This window comes from Drosophila persimilis, unplaced genomic scaffold (assembly GCF_003286085.1).
Source record: "Drosophila persimilis strain 14011-0111.01,24,50 unplaced genomic scaffold, DperRS2 tig00000002-arrow-pilon, whole genome shotgun sequence".
Lineage (NCBI taxonomy): Eukaryota > Metazoa > Arthropoda > Insecta > Diptera > Drosophilidae > Drosophila > Drosophila persimilis.
The window spans coordinates 14,992,219-15,009,928 of record NW_020825289.1 but is presented as its reverse complement, the minus strand read 5'-3'; the positions used below and the strand labels follow the sequence as shown (position 1 = coordinate 15,009,928).

Here is a 17,710-nt window from a genome sequence, read left to right as displayed (position 1 = left end):
TATTAAATTCGAGTAACTTCAGCTCTAGTGTGACTACCGATTACAGCCTTCTTTTGAGCTTGATAAAAGAGTGTATATGTGTATATGTGTATATGTATGTTGTGTAGAAATTAGAATATATGTATAATAATTCACCATTCAGTTGCACTGTCGTTCCATTAATGAAAACTACAACAACAAACTAAAGAGATATAGTCGAGTTTTCCGACTATTAAATACCCAGTACTCGGACTTATTGTTCTGTTGTATAAAGATTGTGTGGTTTATAGCGATTGAAATGGCAAACGATCGCGGAGACAGTGAGACGGTAATTGGTTCGCACACTGGAATGGACCAAAATCACCCAATATCAGATATCACCTGGACAGACAAAACGGACAAAAGAATACAAGTGTTCATTGTAGGCATATTGAATCGGAATCAGAGTCTTTCTGCCCGACATTTATGCATCCACTACGAATACCAGGTTCAATAAATGTATTGAAACACGCACAACAAATCTTATACTAGAGATGCCATATAGGCAATAAGCTATTAGCTATCGCAAATATATATACTCATTTCATGTACTTGTTTATGTGCAAAGGAATACATTTTTGTTCTATATATATTTGCTTTGATCACATCTTTGAATCTCTCCATAGCTCGTTAGATATATGTACAATTTGGTTCTAACTCGCTTTATTGGACTGTCTGCTTGGTGTCGTCTGGTGAAGTGTCCATTACTAGGTTTCTTATTTCGCGGCTTACTTTTCGGTTTAGGTATGTGTGTACTTATTCTACAAAAATTCAATTTCTATTTTCTGTTTATTTCTTTTCCATCGAACGATGCTTAAATCTATCCCATCCTTGTCTTTCAGCAAATTTTAGTGTTGCGACTTGCCAGCGACTTTTATCGCAGGACTTTCCGGACTTTACATTGCCCGCCTTTCTCCTTTTGGATATTTGCTCTGAACCTTAATATTTTAGACTATACTAATTCGTAAGGATTTCCTGGGAAACCTGCATATGGAGTCGAATGTCCATAAATGCAAAAAGTACTCATAAAAACGATTTTTGTTTAACTTGTATACTTATGTATGATTGAACCCAGTGATTATTCGGTATTTGCAGCGTTATGTGCATAGAGTGAGTACTTATTGCACAGAACGCACTGAATATTAGCTTAGGAGATTGAACAAAGAGAGTTCAGGCCAGGATAGTGAAACGGAATTATGAAGGGAATGCCAATGTTCGAATTTTTACAACCCAATAGAGCAGAAAGCTGAAAAAGCTGTCAGCCTGGACATGGGCAAAGTAGACTTCAAGCGGATCCTTAGTGTCGGAGGTATCGTCAATACAGTTTAAATATCACTTAATCTAGATAATATGTTGTGTTGAGTGTACATCAATGTAAATTCGTGTTATTTCGGTTAAATTCTTAGCTTACAAATATTCTGTGTGTAGTCTGAACTCGCTAAATATGGAAAGGAAACGTTCATTTACACATACACATATTAGTCACATTTCGCTTACGTATATCATAGACATTGAATGCCCCTTCAAGTAAGGTATAAGGTATAAATAAGATACATAAAAATAGACATATATACATATAATATATGTATTTACTATCCTTACAAGAAAAGCTCTTACGTGTAAAATGGTTTCACCAATTAGTTTCTGTCTTTGGATGGAACTAAAACTAAGAGTAAATCAGTCAATGTTACGGTTCGACGCAAAAGGTGGATCAATAGTTGTGTAAAAGAAAACAATATTCGCATAATTAAAATAAAAATTGTATTTATTTCACTAAAATAACTAAACAAAACATAATACATATGTACAGTGATTATTGCTTGCACATGCAGGAAAGGGTAAACAAGACAGACAGAAAGCTCTTGAGCTCTGAGTTTTTTTCTCTTCCATACATTTGTTTGGTTTTTGGTTTTCTTGAATATTGTATGTACGAGGAGTGTATGCTGTGTCTCATATGGAGAGATCACTGCTGGCTAACCATAGACACTGTAGACTACTCTCGTTGGCACGAGATGGAACGAACATTTCAAATTTCAGTATATATCGAGTATAGTATACATATGTATTGCATGGACACGAAAATGGTATGAATTTTTTATGATTTTTTATTGCACAAATCATTGTGTTCTCCATCGACTACGAGTATTTCCCGCATCGGTGCTACTGGTTCTGATTCTGGTTCGGGTTCGGGTTCTGGTTCTGGTTCCTACTGCTGGTGCTGCTTCCTGTTCCTTTCGCTGCATTTGTTTATGCACTTTCAAAATGTTTCATGTTTTCATTTGTTTGTGTGTGTGTGTGTATGGGGGTGTAATATACGTATATAGAGTTATTCTTTTAATGAGATCAAGTCATATAGCGCATTATCTCGCGCAGAGCATAGAGTAACTCGGCCTGATTGCGGGCTTCCATTATCATCAGATTCACATGAACCTGTTGAGAGGTAGATAGCGAAACAATTAGTTGATAAATCATTCCTGGTGTGTGGATCACAAACCTTTTCACTGTCCTGCAGCTCGACAAGCACACTATCATAATCCTTGGTGGTAATACGCTCGGGAAAGCAACAGGCTGTCTTTATGAACATTTTCAGCGGTCGGACAAGCAGCTAGCGAAAAGCAGTTTCATCAATGAGTATAATCGAATAATAGTGAAAAGCCAGGCAAAATCTTACCTGATTCACTTCCCCATAGTCGTAGTCGTCGTGACGGATGCCGTATATGCACTGTATATAGTTCCAGATGGCCCGTCGGAACTTGGAGGTGTCCACATTCTTGATCCCACCCATGGTGCAGTACGTGAGGTTGTAGGCCGAGCGGAACTTCTCATCCAAATAAGTGCCCACGTCGTTGTACAACCTATTGAGTAGAGAGGACGAAAGTCAGCTCTGAATGAGTGACGTTAGCTCGACCACATACCCATCCACCAGCGAGTAGCCGTGATCCTCCCAGGAGTAGTCCTGTATGCGAAACGTGTTCACATTCTCCGCTCCGCGACGGGCAAAGTCCTGGTAAATGAAATTCGCATCGTCCACATAGTGAGAGATATTGGGGGGCAAGGCCACCGCCGGGCCCGGCGTCACGGCCGCCAGTTCGGCGGTCTGCATCTCCACGTTCTTGAATCTGCTGCTCAGCTCCGCCTCACTGCACTCGTCCTGGTTCTGGGAGAGCACCTTCATTCGCTCCATCAGGGCCTCCACACTGATGCCGTGCTGCTGGGGCAGTTGCTGGGCCGTTGCTGCAATTCAAGCGGATTAGTTTCAACAGAGTGGGAGGCAGCCATTGGCCGTTAATTGCCTACCCAAATACCCATTGAGGGCCGCTGCACCAGCCCCACCACCGCCAGCTGCACCACCGGCACCATCTCCAGGTGCACCTCCGCTTCCATTGTTGCTCGCAGCGTTTTGGGTATTGTAATCCGGCTTTGTGCCGCCGGCGCCGCCGGCGTTGAGTGATATCTCACCCAAAACTGTTTTCTGGTGGACGGGGGTGGTGGTGGTCTGTCGGACGATGGTTGCCGCATTGGCAACGGACAGCAATGGTTGTGGTTGTGGTTGGGGTGGTAGTGGTGGTGGTGCTGCTGCTGCTGTTGCTGTTGCCGGTGCCCCCAACGTGGCAGGAGCACTCTTCAGTTTGGGACTAGACAGGCCATCTAGCTTTTGTGTGAGGCCGCAGGAGAACACAAATGAAGACAGTGAATGGAAATGCGATAGCAGGACCATCGCGTGCACCACCTCCGACAGGGACCAGCTATTTATTCCCTTTGTCAAAAGCTGTGTGCAGCAGGAATTATCGACGACGGAGGAAGGATACTCATTTAATATTTAGTTGGACTGCGAGCTGTCTTCATGTCCTTACCTCAATGTGCTCCTTGCGCAACAGCCAGGGACGATGGGCTAATATTTTATTTATATCGTATATGGCACGTAGTTTGTCGGGGATGTGGTCCAGTCCGCGCAGCCACTCGCTGCTCCCACCCTGATTGATGAACTCCTTCTCGTAGCGCTTCACCAAATACGGACACTGGTGTCGGGCAGCAGCCTGAAAATATACAGATCAGAGCAGAGGATCACAGGTCTATTCAGAGCTCGGTATTCAGGTAACATTTCTCTTCGCACTACGTCATTTGTTTTGATATCTTTCGGTAGCCTTGGCCTCAGATTTGGCCCCCTTCCCACCACGATCCATGCTGAGACCTAAACCAACAGAAACACCGAAAAACAATCCAAGTGACCCACAATCAAAGATCTCCCAGGGTGCGGACCTGGGAGAGATCATCATCATCGTCATCGTCATCGTCATGTTGAACACCTGAATGTGCTAAAAATATTTTGAATCTTCTGGCCTTTGTGTGTGTGTGTGTGTGTGTGTGTGTGTGTGTGTGTGTTGCTGCTGTGACCCAAAATGAGACAAAATATTCAAACATTCAGAGCGTAGGCCCCGTAGTCCATTGTTGTGCTCTATTCTTGTTGTTTTTGTTTTGTTTTTCCTTACGATCTATTACGATCTATGTATCTGCTGATGATGTTGTTGTTGTTGTTGTTGTTGTTGTGGTTGGGGTTGTTGTCATTAATGCTTGTGTGGAGCGCAGAAGCCTAATCATGGCACAGTGCCCCGCGACATGGGATCGTAAATCTTAAATAATTGTACCCGCTCTGTGGATCCCGTCACCTCCCCGCCCCCCTTTGGAGCCAACGATGCGTAGGACACCAACAACACACGCACACACATCGTTTGCCATTTTCTGACACGAATTGAACGATGGTCTCCATTATTTTGCTCAGAGGAATGCCAGCAAATGCTAAAGTCCTCTGATACGACATATATGATATGTATGTATGTACATATATACAAATTCGTAGATATGTACATAAGTTATCGAATTTATGTTTATTTTTATAGGCGTACGCACAGCTAAAATAATAAATTACAAATCTCTCAGTATATTTAGATCCGTTCAGAGAACGTTAACCTTTTATGGACCAACAAAATTGGCCAAATAATTGCTAAATGCATTTTTCTATAATCCGTAATGGTGTTTTCGTATTTTGCTTTCGATTTTCCGCGGGACGGACGGAAAATGTATTCGGTTCTGAATTCGGGGGTGGGGTTCAAAGTCCGTTTGGAACGCCCTCGATTGCAGCGATACATAGGATACATCAATTTTAATTACGCATTTCTTTTACTAATTCGAGGTTTATTTCGTTTTCGGTCGGCCCAAAAGACTTTTATTACAGCAGCAATATGATTTTTTGTTCCGATTGGAAATGATTCAATAATAATTTGTCGATGATCGATGGACGAGAGTTTCTATTGCCCGAGATTTCCTTTTGTAACTTTCCAGCTTTTCAAAATTGAATTTTAATTCACCAGCGTACTGGCCTGGTGGAGGGTGAAGCGGCAGTCGGGGAATAGAATAGGAAGTCATTAGGTTGCATCAAAGTAGACACAAAATATCACAAATTCATGCTAAACACTATTAATGTATAATTCCATTCGATAGAACAAGGCAGGGGCAATAAAGAACCGATGGTATTGATAATTAATATGATATCTCTGTAAGTAGTGCTAAAGGCAAAAGAACAGCAAGAAGAGCGAATGTTTAACTGTTCAAAGCCAGCAACAGGTCTTTCGGTAAAGCGCACGATCATATGCAGAAAGCAGACAGACACGAAGAAAGAAAGAGTCGGAGCGAACAGCCTCGTCCTCTCATCTTCCCTTTCGCGACTTGTTCGCGAGAGAGCAATGAAGTGCAGTTCTAAAGCGCAGCGAATACGAGTATTTGGAGCGGAGCTTTTCGTTCGCGCAGTATACATACATACATATGTATGTATGTATATGTAAAACCAGTAAGCTTCTGATAGACAAACACTATTAGCGGGCGCCCGAAATGATGAGTTGATATTTTCCCCCTGAAACCCCCCTATCGAATATGAAAGTTTGGAGCTCTAGTGCAGTGGTCCGACTTGTCCGTCCGTCCAGCCGTTGCAAATGTGCTCTGCTGACAGAAGCAGCAGCTAATGGAGGCAGTTCCCGTACTCGTGTTAGTTTCCTATTCAATCGGCTCCGTCCCGAAAAAAGCTGCCAGAAACTGCATACGGTTTTGATCTGACAGCGGCTGCCGTGTACGTGCCACGAAAAAAACAACAGATATGGCAAACAATAGGCGAGCAATAGCAATAGCGCCTTTGTCTCTCTCATACATCGAGCCAAGGGCTGGATGGTTCTGGACAACCCGATTAATCCGCAGCCAGAACACAGCCATAGCGTGGCATTGGCGTGCCGTGGAGATACAATCAAATGCGATTGTTTTCCCAATTTCCGAACTGGTGATGTTAATTAAATCATTGGAACGCGTGCGCCTTCCTAAAACACATGAATAAAGAGTAGACACTCACAATTATGGCCAGATAGTATCTGTAGTCGTTGGGCAGGGGTCCGTCGCCCTTCATGATGAAGTTCTGGGTGCGGAGAAAGTGATCGTGAAAGTGCGGATGGTAGCCGATCACCTGCGTCACTTGATCCAAATCGTCGAGATCATCCATGTCAAAGTCTGTGCTTGTGGCTGCTGAGGAACACTGTGGATGGAATCGAGAGTCGTTATTGGAAAATTAGTTGAAAACTAATCGAAGGAGTGCGGGGAAAGTGCGGGGAAAGTGCATGCAAAAACAGGCTAAACTTTTGCTCAAAAGTCAGCTGAGAGTCTTCTCGCTGATATTGGTTGCAATTAGGCTTGCCGCAACATACACACGACCTGTTGCTGCCTGCCACAAATGAATGAAAGCTTTTGCCAAACTAATTTGATATTCGAGATACGGCACCTACGAGTATGGATGTAACAAGCCCCCCAACCACCCCACCGTCCCTTAAGCTCTTCCGATGAAAGCAGACTTCGAAGGCTTAAATAGAATTGCATTGCACCTATTCATTGGGCACTGAATGGCTGGAATCAATAAGCCGTTGCCATAGAAATTCTGTTCGCCTCACAGCCTCCTCGGGAAGGGTCCGATTTGTATTGCATTCCGCCGTTTTCCAGGAAAAAAAAAACCCGCGATGAAAGGGCACACAGCAGGAGATTGAAGACAGTCCTTGGGGAAACCCACCACAAATAATGAAGATACAAGATACATTTACTCCAATCGAATGCTGATGGTGTATTTTTTAGTTTATTTTCCTGTTGTTGTGGTGTGTGGAGTGGTGCCACAAACTGGGACGATGTTATTAAACGTTCAATGACTCCCAACGAGAGTGGGCTCCGCCTCTAGTACATATGTACGTATATTTCTATTTTAATTTCTTGATAGCACAATCTCTCCGGCACCATATAAAAATCGAGTGCGTAAATAGTATGTACATACATATGTAGTAGATCCACATACATGTATGTATGTATGTTTTTGTGTGCTTCGTTGCAGTCAGAGAACCATTCGAGGGAATAGTTGTAGCCACCAAAAATGGTAGTTCCGATATTTGCATAATCAAGTTTAGTGTTAACCTTAGCCACCGCCACCGCCACCGCCCCCGCCACCCACTCGACACCGACACCGCTCAAAGTCACACCCGTTTGAGGCGCCCACGTTCCAGAGCCAGAGCCAGAGCCAGAGCCAGAGCCAGAGCCAGTGCTAATTTCATAATTATTCCATCGAATGAATTAAATTAATAGCCACAAAACGGCACTTACGACACTCGGACACTCGGATGCTCACGAGTGAGAGAAATGTAAATCAGCTAACAACAAAAGTGCCCTGGCTTTCACATACATAATTAATCGAACCGAATGTTCACTAATTAATCGAATGAATGATTAGACGTTATGGGAGCTGTCGGATATAACAAATGCCAAACAAAATTGAAACCAGAGTTGGTCCACAAATCAATTTGATTTATGGGCAAAAAACTATTCGCAAAGATCTTTAAAATCTGATTATTAATATACCTTGAAGGACAGATGGAGGGAGGGAGAGAGAGTCCTGGTAATTGCCCCTGAAATTTAATTAAATACTAAACTTTGACTGCACTTGTTGACTTCCATCATCATCGTCAAAGTTCTGCCATGGAAATAATGGACACCCACACAGACTCAAGGCAAGGCAAGGCAAGGCAGGGCAAGGCTAGGGGATGGGGTAAACCCGTTTGGAAAATCAAACTAGTTTTCGCCTTTGGCATACAGCGCACACACACGACCCAGTCCCAGTCCCAGACCCAGACCCAGACCCGTTCGAGCAGCGGCAGGCAGGGGGCGGGAGGTGGCTTAGGCTTAGGCTTAGGCCATGTTTAATATTGGGCATATGCAAGGGCGTTAATTTGAAAAAATAATTATTCTAGCTGCATAGTAATTGGGTAGCCTAGATGCACCAACAATCAATGAAAATGATCGAAGGAGATGGAAGCACTGCACGCGGTCCTGAGGGCGCACATGGGTGGTGTATGTAATGATGGTGTACGGGATGTTCGATAATTAATCCCTGGTTGAGGTTGAGCCTCTATCTACTACCCAGTCAGAGCCATGCACATGAATGCTTCTCATCCGGACTTAAGACTTCTCATTAAATTGAGTAGAAGAACCTTTGTGCACCCATTCAGCTGCATGATTATTAATTAATGCGGAAATCCTTTGGATTCGCAGGAAATCAGACAAAAGACTTGGGGGAAGTGTTTCAGAAGCTTCGGGCTGTTAATTGAGATCAAGTGCGGATAATTGCATACTGCAGAGGATTTGGAGAAAACTGGAACATTTCACACCTCCAGGAGCGTCCTACCACCGTTCAGGCTGCACTGAGAGAAAGCACAGCCATGTTGAGATCCAAGTGCAACTATTCGGGGCTCAAAGCTTTTATTCTCTCTAGGTGTACAATACAATACGAGCACTTACACTCACCATCTCTCTCTCTCTCTCTGTCTCTATATCTCCGCCGGATGCAACGCAGCTGTTTACGCTCTTGGAGCTTATGTACGTATGTTAATTGCGGGCAATTAATTTCAGTAAGCTAATCTTGATTTCCTTTCCTCTTTCCAAGACAAATTAATAAATTAACATAATTAACGCAAAGCAGAGTGGAGCGGAGGGGAGTGGAGGGGAGCGGAGTGGAGCGGCGTGGAGCGGCGTGGAGCGGCGTGGACAATACATTTTTGTGGTGTAATTTAGCTCTGAAATATGTATCATTGTTTTCCATCCACACCACTCTGGATACTCTCTCACACACTTGAACACTGAGCACTACTCATATTCAATCACTCATACACACGCACACTATGCGGTACGTATACTATTCAAACACAGTGTCAACACACAACCCCACAAACAGATTAAAACAAAAGCTGGTAAACAGGCAAATAAATTAGCATAAATGGTAGAATGCCATAGATGGAGGCGAAGAGAAGGGAAGAGAAGTGAAGCGAAGCGAAGAGCGAGGGACGGGGACACGGATAGATAGGCAGACAGACAGGGAGATAGACTTATGAATAGTGGGGGCGGGTGGATGGCGGGGGCCACGAAAAACAATAAGTAGGTAAACAAGTAAAGTGGAAAAAACGTCAGGTGTTGTAGAAATGCACACGAGAGACAACAACGACGCGAACAAAACAAAACAAAAAACACACACACACACACACACACACACACACAAGAAAGCAAAACCAAAAACCAAAAGCCGTGCCACAACGAGGCGGAGAATACCCTAAGAATTGAGAGTAAACCAAATTTATGGTATTCCCAGGATCAAAAGGGGGATTTAAATGTGTAGAATATCCGCCAAGAGGCATCTCAATTTTTGGATCTCATAGATCTACAGTGATCTGTATGCCTTATAGCCGAATAAAACGCTTTCCAATACTACAGCTCGAGTACTCGAGCTCGGGAAACAAAAACAACATAAACAAAATAAAAAAATAAAGCTTAACTCGCGTATGAAAAAAAACAGAAATTGTGCAAGCGTTTTGTTTGTGTTGTGTGCCTGTGTGTGCGTAGATAATAATAAAGACATGTCTAGACGTGATAAACTATTTTTCCTACAGGCCACAACCACTATCACTACTATATACCACATACCACATACATATGTACATATGTACATATGTATGTATGTACGAGTTCGATTACAGTTTTCCCCCTGCATTGCATTGGCGAATATTTAATTAGATCTACTCGTATTTACTCTGTGAATAGCAAACAACAAAGTGTGTATGCACCGATTGTTGACACAAACAATCGTTGCTGTTAATTAAATTACTGAATTATTGGCACATTTTTTCTCATATTATGTTTTGCAATAAAAATCCCGAACAATGCTTTTATTGCTGCTTAGATATGCAGCTAAATCATATTTTGCACTCTGTTTTTACTTATTGATTGACATTTTATGGCCAGACGGCGACAGACAAACAGACAAACAGACAACCCATCTCCCCAGAGCTGGGGCCGTGGCTGGGGCTCCCGCCAGTCCATTATCTTCTGCATGAAATGGGGGGTGGTGAGGGGAAAATGTCAGGTATTGGATAATCAGGGAGGCAGCGAGACTCAAAGAAGGTAAATAGCATCTTCTATAGGATTGAAATTGATTAAATTCCTCTTTTATTTCCATGGCTTTTAGCTTAAATTTACATCATTCTTTTCCCTGGCGAAGGCTCTTCTTTGTCTTCACAGATTAATGGGGATTATTTCGAAAGCAAAAGAATCACCTTTGGCCTTAATTAATTAATCTGAACCTCTGAACAACGAGATACATATATTGGTTCTGTTCGCCAACGTTTGAGATGTTTTTCACATCACATCACCCCACCTTCCGACACTCAACACATTGACCCACCTCAATATCCATCTGTGTGAGTGATTGGGCGGGAGGGGGGTGCCTTCGTCTACCCAAACTCTACCCAAGCTGTCTGGCACTCAGAGCGACACTTTGTCTGCTGATAAAGTGCCGCACAAATTATTAGGTGAACAGAAGAGAACACCCGTCTCCATCTCCATCTCCATCCCCATCACCAGCCTCTGTAGGACATTGTATTTACGAGGCATATCAAATGTCGGCAAGTTTCTCTCTAGCACTTACGTTGTACATCCCTTCACATATATGTATGTAAAAAATACTGTCATCTTCCACTGATAACCGCCCACTGATAACTCTCTCATTCTCTGTCTGTATGTCGGACAATGCAAATCGCTGGACAAATGGCAAGTGATCCGACAAATTCTATATTTAGCCAACGCAAGGTCAACGAACTATCTAGAACTACCCATGTACATGTGTATACCATGTATCTGCATCTGTATCTGTATCTTTATACTCGTTTCGTTTCGAGTAACTTGCATTAATGGGAATGCAGCAAGTATTTTGTTGACATTCACGGGCTCTGAGGGGCAAAGTATAAAGGAAAACCCATCTCATATAATAACGATACCACATCCATTCAGAACAAAAGATACGATGAAAATATTATATATTATACGAGTTCATACATATACGAGTAAATTTTAGCTTTTCGCTGGAGGGAAGGAACTGCGTATCAAACTGACTTATTCACTCATTCAATCGCATCTTCAATTATGCATTCGCACTGCAATTCAGTTAGTGGATGCGTCAATCAATCAATGGCGAAAGCCGTCACTCCGTCACTCCGTTACTCCGTTACTCCTTCACTCATTCACTCCTGCAATCACTCATTAACTCTGTAATTCACTCACTCAATCAGTTGGTGCCTTTTCCGCCGTCACTCACTCGAAAGGCGAAAGCCTTTTTGGACTCTTGCCAGCGTCGGGCGGGCGTACATCTGTTTATTTTGATACTGCTCTCAGGCCGCAATGACTGCCTGACTGACTGACTGACTGACGGACTGACGGACTGACGCTGTCCCCAGGAGTCAACACCAGCCACCAACCCCACCCTGCGGCCCCCCGCCGCCGCCCTGCGGATAATGTATTTTTATACAATTTATATTTATTGCGTAAATAAAATTCTTTGCATTTTCCTCCGAGGCCTGCCCGTCTGTTGCCGATGGCCGATGCCCTCCCGCCTCTCCCCCCTCGACAGATACGCCCTGCTGGTAATTGCAATTATTATTTATTATGATTTCCTCTGCTTCGATTGCAAATTGTGCAGCCGCATTCCCATCTTCTTGCAGCAGATCGAAGCTCAACAATTGAAGAATGCCCCATGAATGCGACTCCAGAGGGCCTAAATGCTGCCCAAAAAAAACCACAGATATTCCCCAGCCAAATGCCGAAATTAATTGCATTCCCCAATACATAATTAGTGTTCATATTTGCATATATTTACTATAGTTAGTCCCCCGACAAACCGCAAAAGCGTTGATTAAACCAAACCGCCCCCCCACCCATCTGTTGGCTCCGATGCTTTGCCTTTGTTTCTGTTTCTGTTTCTGCTGCTCTCGATTTCAATTAAATTCAAGTCGCAATTTGCCTACATTTTGCCTGATTAGGTGACCCAGATACTTGCAGCATTTTTATTATACTTATTTTATTATGAAAAAAAAACATGCAAAATCGCTGAGGTTTCTGCGTTATCTTTGGCCTGAAAAAGAAGTGCCAAAAACTATTCCACGAGGGACTGCTTATCAAAATGTGAAGGAAACCAACAAAAGGGGTGGGGGTGGTGGTGTTGGTGCTGTTACTTATCGGGGTAGAGCCCCAGCGACACCCAGCCACATAGCACCTGGGGCACCCGACTTTACGGTAATAGTTTTGATATTATTTTCGTAGTTGCCATTCTGCTAATTAAATAAACACAATCCCACAATCCCACCAGCACTGGGACTACGACTCTGTGCAACTCGGGGAAACAACTGGAAACTCTGGGAAATGGCAAAAAAAATGTAGACGCGTTCGCTGCTTCTATTCGCTTTTTCCAAATGTTTCCTTCCACCTCCTGAATTTTGCTTAATTTCTGTTCGGCGGTTGAAACAAATAAACATGCTTCTTCGGACACCGGACTGCACCCAATTATATGTTGTTTGCACATGTGTGGTGTGGGGTGGTGTGGGGTGTTGTGGCTCCACAGTGCCAGGGACCTTTGCATAATTTATTTTAATAGATTACGCTTTAATTTGATTTAATATTCATTTGCAACGTCGCCTATTTTGTTGCATGACATCTGTGCTGTGGCTGGCCGTTTGCTTCAACAATTATCCGTAATTCTGTGTCCTGTACTACGATATCCTGGAAAATACTCTACTCTACTCTATGTTTAGTGTAGTGCTAATGATTTTCTGCTCTGCTGCTGCCCCATTCTGGGGCATAAATATCTGATTGAGTTGCATGGAAAATTGTGGTGATTTTGGCCTTTTGTGTTACCGGATTTTGTTGGCCTGCCAACAATGCAAGGAAGCACCCACGAGGATGCCGAATATCGTTCAACTTTGGCATCGTTGGGACTGCCTGCAGTCGAAACAAACCAATTATGGAATTCCCCAAATATTCGTTAGGATTTTTGTGCTGCCTTGATGGAAATCAATACCATTGATGGCCGTCTGGTCGTCTGGTCGGTTCCCCATGTCCTCAATTAATTAGAAACTATGCAACCATACATCAGTCGATGCACCAATAAAAGCAGCCAGGGTCTGGCCCCAAAACAACTGAACTTCCCCACTGAATCGGCAAACAAGTAACTTTAAATCAAGTGAAAATTGGTTGAGGTTGAGTGTATCTGACAGGCAAAAATATTATTATTATGACTAGCCGTACAGCTATGTACGTGTACATGCGAGTATGTGGGTATATGAAAGTGGGGTTTTGTGTACTTACATCTTGTGAGATCTGTCCCATATCCGCGAAATAATCAACAGCGTAAGACATGAGTCCAACTACAACTACAACTGCAACTACAACTTCAAGCTGCAGCCTGCAGATCACACAATAAAACAGATACCAGAACCAGTTTGCGGTTCAGCCACAGCTACAGCTCTCTCGTCTTTTGTTTATTGCCTTTATCGGGGCAGATCCAGTGGCCAGTGGCCAGTGGCCAGTGCCAGTAAACAGAGTCAGAGACACAGCCAAAGATGGAGCCAGAGCCAGAGCCACTGAAAGTGGAGCACAGCAACCGAAACACTGGAAGGAGGCTCGTCTGCGGATTGCTCGTGGCGTATCGTCGAATCGAGTCAAACCAGATTTTGGCTTTTACGTTTTTGTTTTGGTTTTCAGATTCAGTTTCAGGGTCTCTCTCTCTCTCTGTCTCTGATGCCACAGCCACCGCCAACTGCAACTGCAACTTCAACTTCAAGTCTTTCGTCAGTATGCGGCTCTCTTAGCGGGTCACGAGTCCCGGAGTTGCTGAGAGCTGGCTGCTGGGTGCTGGGAGTCAGGTCAGTACCTCTAGTCGCGGATTGTGGTTGAGACACTTGTAAGTGTAGCTGCTTTGTATCCGCAAGATGCTCTGATTGCCCCTGTTCCTGCCTTGATTGCTACTCCGGTCGACACTTGCGGCTTCTGGGCTCAACAGGTTGTTGCATAAGCGATGGCTCTTACTGTTGTTTTTGTTGGTTTTCATTTGTCGACTTTTGAAGAGGAATCGTTTTCCCACTTTCCCACTCATCCACTTATCCTTTATTCGCGCTGGGAGTCCTTGGCGAGGCTTTAATCAGCAACTAAAATAGAGGAAGATTTCGAGATTTTTCGGATCAAAGTTCATAAAATTATGTGTCAATTGGTGGTTAACTTTCAATTAATTTGGAAAATTGACTTTTTCCTTTTTCCCCCGGAAATGCCCGCTTATCCAACAAAAAACTTCCCACAGCAACAGCATGGAGATACATACATACATATAAGATCGTATAGGAGGTATCCAACTTCAATTAGCATTCAAATGCCAGTCAATATATTTAACATTTCGTTTTGGTTTTTTGCTTTCAAAAACAAACATCCAAAAACAAGCCCCAAAACACACACAAATTCAAAGATTATTTCATCGGTGAGCGAAGATATAGATACACTTTCCTTCGAATCGAGTCGAATTTCAGTCGAATTTTGGTTGCTAACTTTTGGGGGAAAACATATCAAATAGCCATGGGTTTTTCCTAGAAAAACGAAACATTTTCGAAATCGAATCTGAGCAGTTCCTCCCTCTACCCTCTACCCTATACCCGATATCCTATATCGTATAGGCACCTACAAGACCGCAAAAGTGCACGGCAAGTCTGAATGGGAATATTTGGGGAACGTGTTTTTGCCCATGCCTCGATTGCCTCTTCCTGGGGCAAGGTAACAAACAGTCGCAAAAAACACAAACAAACAAAAACAAATATGAACCAGAAATTAATCCCAAATGTTAACATAGCATAGTATTTTTGGCATGCAGACGCAAAGTAGCAAACAAATAAGCAGACAGCGGCAGACACAAATCAAATACAGGCCAAAATTTGTAGCTGCAACTGCGAGGAGCAGGCAGACAGGCAGACGGGCAGCGGGCGCGACGTAGTTGGGTGAAACAGATGATATTTCTCACTGGATAAACTTTGCTATCGGTTGCCATTGCCTTGGCGGCATCCACATTGCCGTCAAACGTCACGCGTGACATTGTTGTTTGTGGGGGCGGAGCAGCGGGAGTGTGGGGGTGCGGGGGTGCGGGGGTGCGGGGGTGCGGCAACAACGATTTTTGTAACTCAAGCATCTGTGTGAGCGCTCAAATGACATAAACAATGTTACAAAGTTCCCTATTAACAATTGTTTTTATTTTATTATTGTTAAAGACAACGCCACAGGCATACCGGATACCGAATACCGAATAGCGAATACCGTATACTGAATATTCTGTGAGTGTTGTGACTGAATGCTTCAGTAATTCGCCCAAAGTCAAGCCAAATCGAGATCGGCTTACCAACTTTACAGGGTAGCCTTGCATTACTCCTTCGCTTTTATCGGCTGCTAAAAGCCAAAAAAATCAAATGTGTTGCAGTGCTGAGGGGTACAGTGCAGTCAGTAGCTGTTGCTGTTTCTGTTTCTGTTGCTGCTGCTGTGGCGAACGCCATTGCGTATGAGCATTGCCGTCACGTATACGCACTGTTAATATTGTAAGCCGCTTTCTCGCTTCTCGTTTGCCTCGAACTGGAGTTCAACTGGAGTTTCGTACGGCAGAAATCAATATAGTTTTCATCACGAATGTTCTGTTGACTCCCACGCGTATATTTTTACATTTCCAGATTAAATTAACAGCCCCCGACGGTTGTTGTCTGCCTTTTGTTTTGCGGATTGACGGGGGGCTTTTGTGGCAGGCAAAGGATGTTTGGAACAATCGAAAAATTCAACAAAAACCGTGCCTGCACCGCACACCAGTCGGTGGATGGCGTCTTGCTGTGCGGACATCGGGTCACAAAAGAATGAATTCCTTTGACGCTCGGCTTGTCAAATCCATTCAAGGGATAGTCCATAGGTATACCCATGTCCCACTAATCAAGTGTTTTTATTTGTGATAAATTAAAGTTGATTTAGTAGCAGAGTGCCGCTCTCTGTCCTGGCGCCATGTGCAGCCCCACTTGCTGCTCGGGCAAGTCGCCCATTGCCCGGAGGCTGCAGGCGATCAGGCAGCAGCGAATGGAGGAGGAAGAGGCCCTGAGAAGGCCCAAGCCCGTCATCTGCACGCCGGAGAGCGAGCTGTACGCCTACGGGGAGATCGAGGCGATGGCCGAGCACATCATGAAGGTCTGCCAAATGCGGCCCAGGATCGGGCTGATATGCGGCCACTTCCTGCGCCAGCTGGTCGACATTATCGAGGAGCCCGTGCTCATACCGTTCGAGGACATACCGCAGTTCCCGGTGTGCTCCACGCTGGAGGGCGCCCGCAACCACCTGGTCGTGGGCACCGTGATGGGGGCCACCGTGATGGCCATGCAGGACCGCTTCCACACCTACGAGGGCTACCAGCTGGCCAGCAGCGTCCTGCCCGTGCGCGTCATGAAGCTGTGCGGCGTCCAGCACATCCTGCTGACGTGCGCCGCGGCGGCAGTGAATCCCCAGTACGCCGTGGGCGACATTATGCTCATCAAGGACCACATCAACATGCTGGGCATGTTCGACAGGACGCCGCTGACGGGCGCCCACGATCCGCGCTTCGGCGTTCGCAAGCTGGCAATGACCCGCGCCTACGACAGACACCTGCTCGAAAAGAGCCTGCAGATCGGCAGAGAGCTGGGCTTCGACGACTGCCTCCAAGTGGGTGTCTTCGGTTGCCTGTGCGGCCCCACCTGCAAGACGAACGCCGAGGGGGAGATGCTGCGTGTGATGGGCGTCGATGCTGTGGGCATGTCCCTCGTCCACGAGGTGATTGTGTCCCACCACTGCGGCCTGAAGATCTTCTCTCTGGGCATCATTACGCTGGCCGCCAGCAAGGACGACGAGCAGCATGAGGTGGCGGAGGCGCAGGAGACGCAGGAGATGGAGATGCCCATGCAACGCCTGCAGGCCTGCACCGATCTGATCTCCCGCCTCATCTACTGCATCCACAACAATCTGTGAGATATCCCAAAAATAGATTTCTTTACCCTACCGCCAGCCACTCGATTGCGTTGTTTCTGTTTCTCTTTCTGTTTTTGTTGCTGTTTTTGTTTTGCTTTTAATGCGAAGTGCAACAAAGCAACAACTGTTGCCAAGAAAGCTCTCAACGCGGAAGCAGCGACAGGTGCAGCTGCTGCTGGCTACCCCACCACCCCACCAACTCACAAAAAGGGGCAAGCGGAAAGGGGGCAGAGTGGAG

General features: G+C 44.7%; 2 protein-coding genes across 2 annotated transcripts; one reads left to right on the top strand and one right to left on the bottom strand.

The window, feature by feature from the left end:
• Positions 1-2,105: 2,105 nt before the first annotated feature.
• Positions 2,106-14,192, bottom strand: LOC6593022 (sestrin homolog). The gene is made up of 8 exons (XM_002018179.2): positions 13,771-14,192; positions 6,413-6,592; positions 3,873-4,055; positions 3,316-3,787; positions 2,934-3,252; positions 2,690-2,873; positions 2,513-2,623; positions 2,106-2,448 (listed from the first exon to the last, which is right to left on the bottom strand). The coding sequence occupies exons 1-8, from the start codon at positions 13,819-13,821 to the stop codon at positions 2,362-2,364; spliced, it is 1,587 nt and encodes a 528-aa protein (XP_002018215.1). The 5' UTR covers positions 13,822-14,192; the 3' UTR covers positions 2,106-2,361.
• Positions 14,193-16,429: 2,237 nt separating this feature from the next.
• Positions 16,430-17,512, top strand: LOC6593023 (purine nucleoside phosphorylase 1). Its single transcript, XM_002018180.2, has one exon. It carries the CDS (start codon positions 16,480-16,482, stop codon positions 17,470-17,472), a length of 993 nt encoding a protein of 330 aa, XP_002018216.1. The 5' UTR covers positions 16,430-16,479; the 3' UTR covers positions 17,473-17,512.
• The last annotated feature ends 198 nt before the right edge of the window (positions 17,513-17,710 follow it).

Excerpts from the sequence above, each read along its gene's own strand:
- LOC6593022 (XM_002018179.2), bottom strand. The coding sequence starts at position 13,821 with ATGTCTTACGCTGTTGATTATTTCGCGGATATGGGACAGATCTCACAA. Across the intron at positions 4,056-6,412 it reads GATACTATCTGGCCATAATT|GCTGCTGCCCGACACCAGTG; the intron begins GTGAGTGTCTAC and ends GTATATTTTCAG. Across the intron at positions 3,253-3,315 it reads GGCCCTCAATGGGTATTTGG|CAACGGCCCAGCAACTGCCC; the intron begins GTAGGCAATTAA and ends CTTGAATTGCAG.
- LOC6593023 (XM_002018180.2), top strand. The coding sequence starts at position 16,480 with ATGTGCAGCCCCACTTGCTGCTCGGGCAAGTCGCCCATTGCCCGGAGG.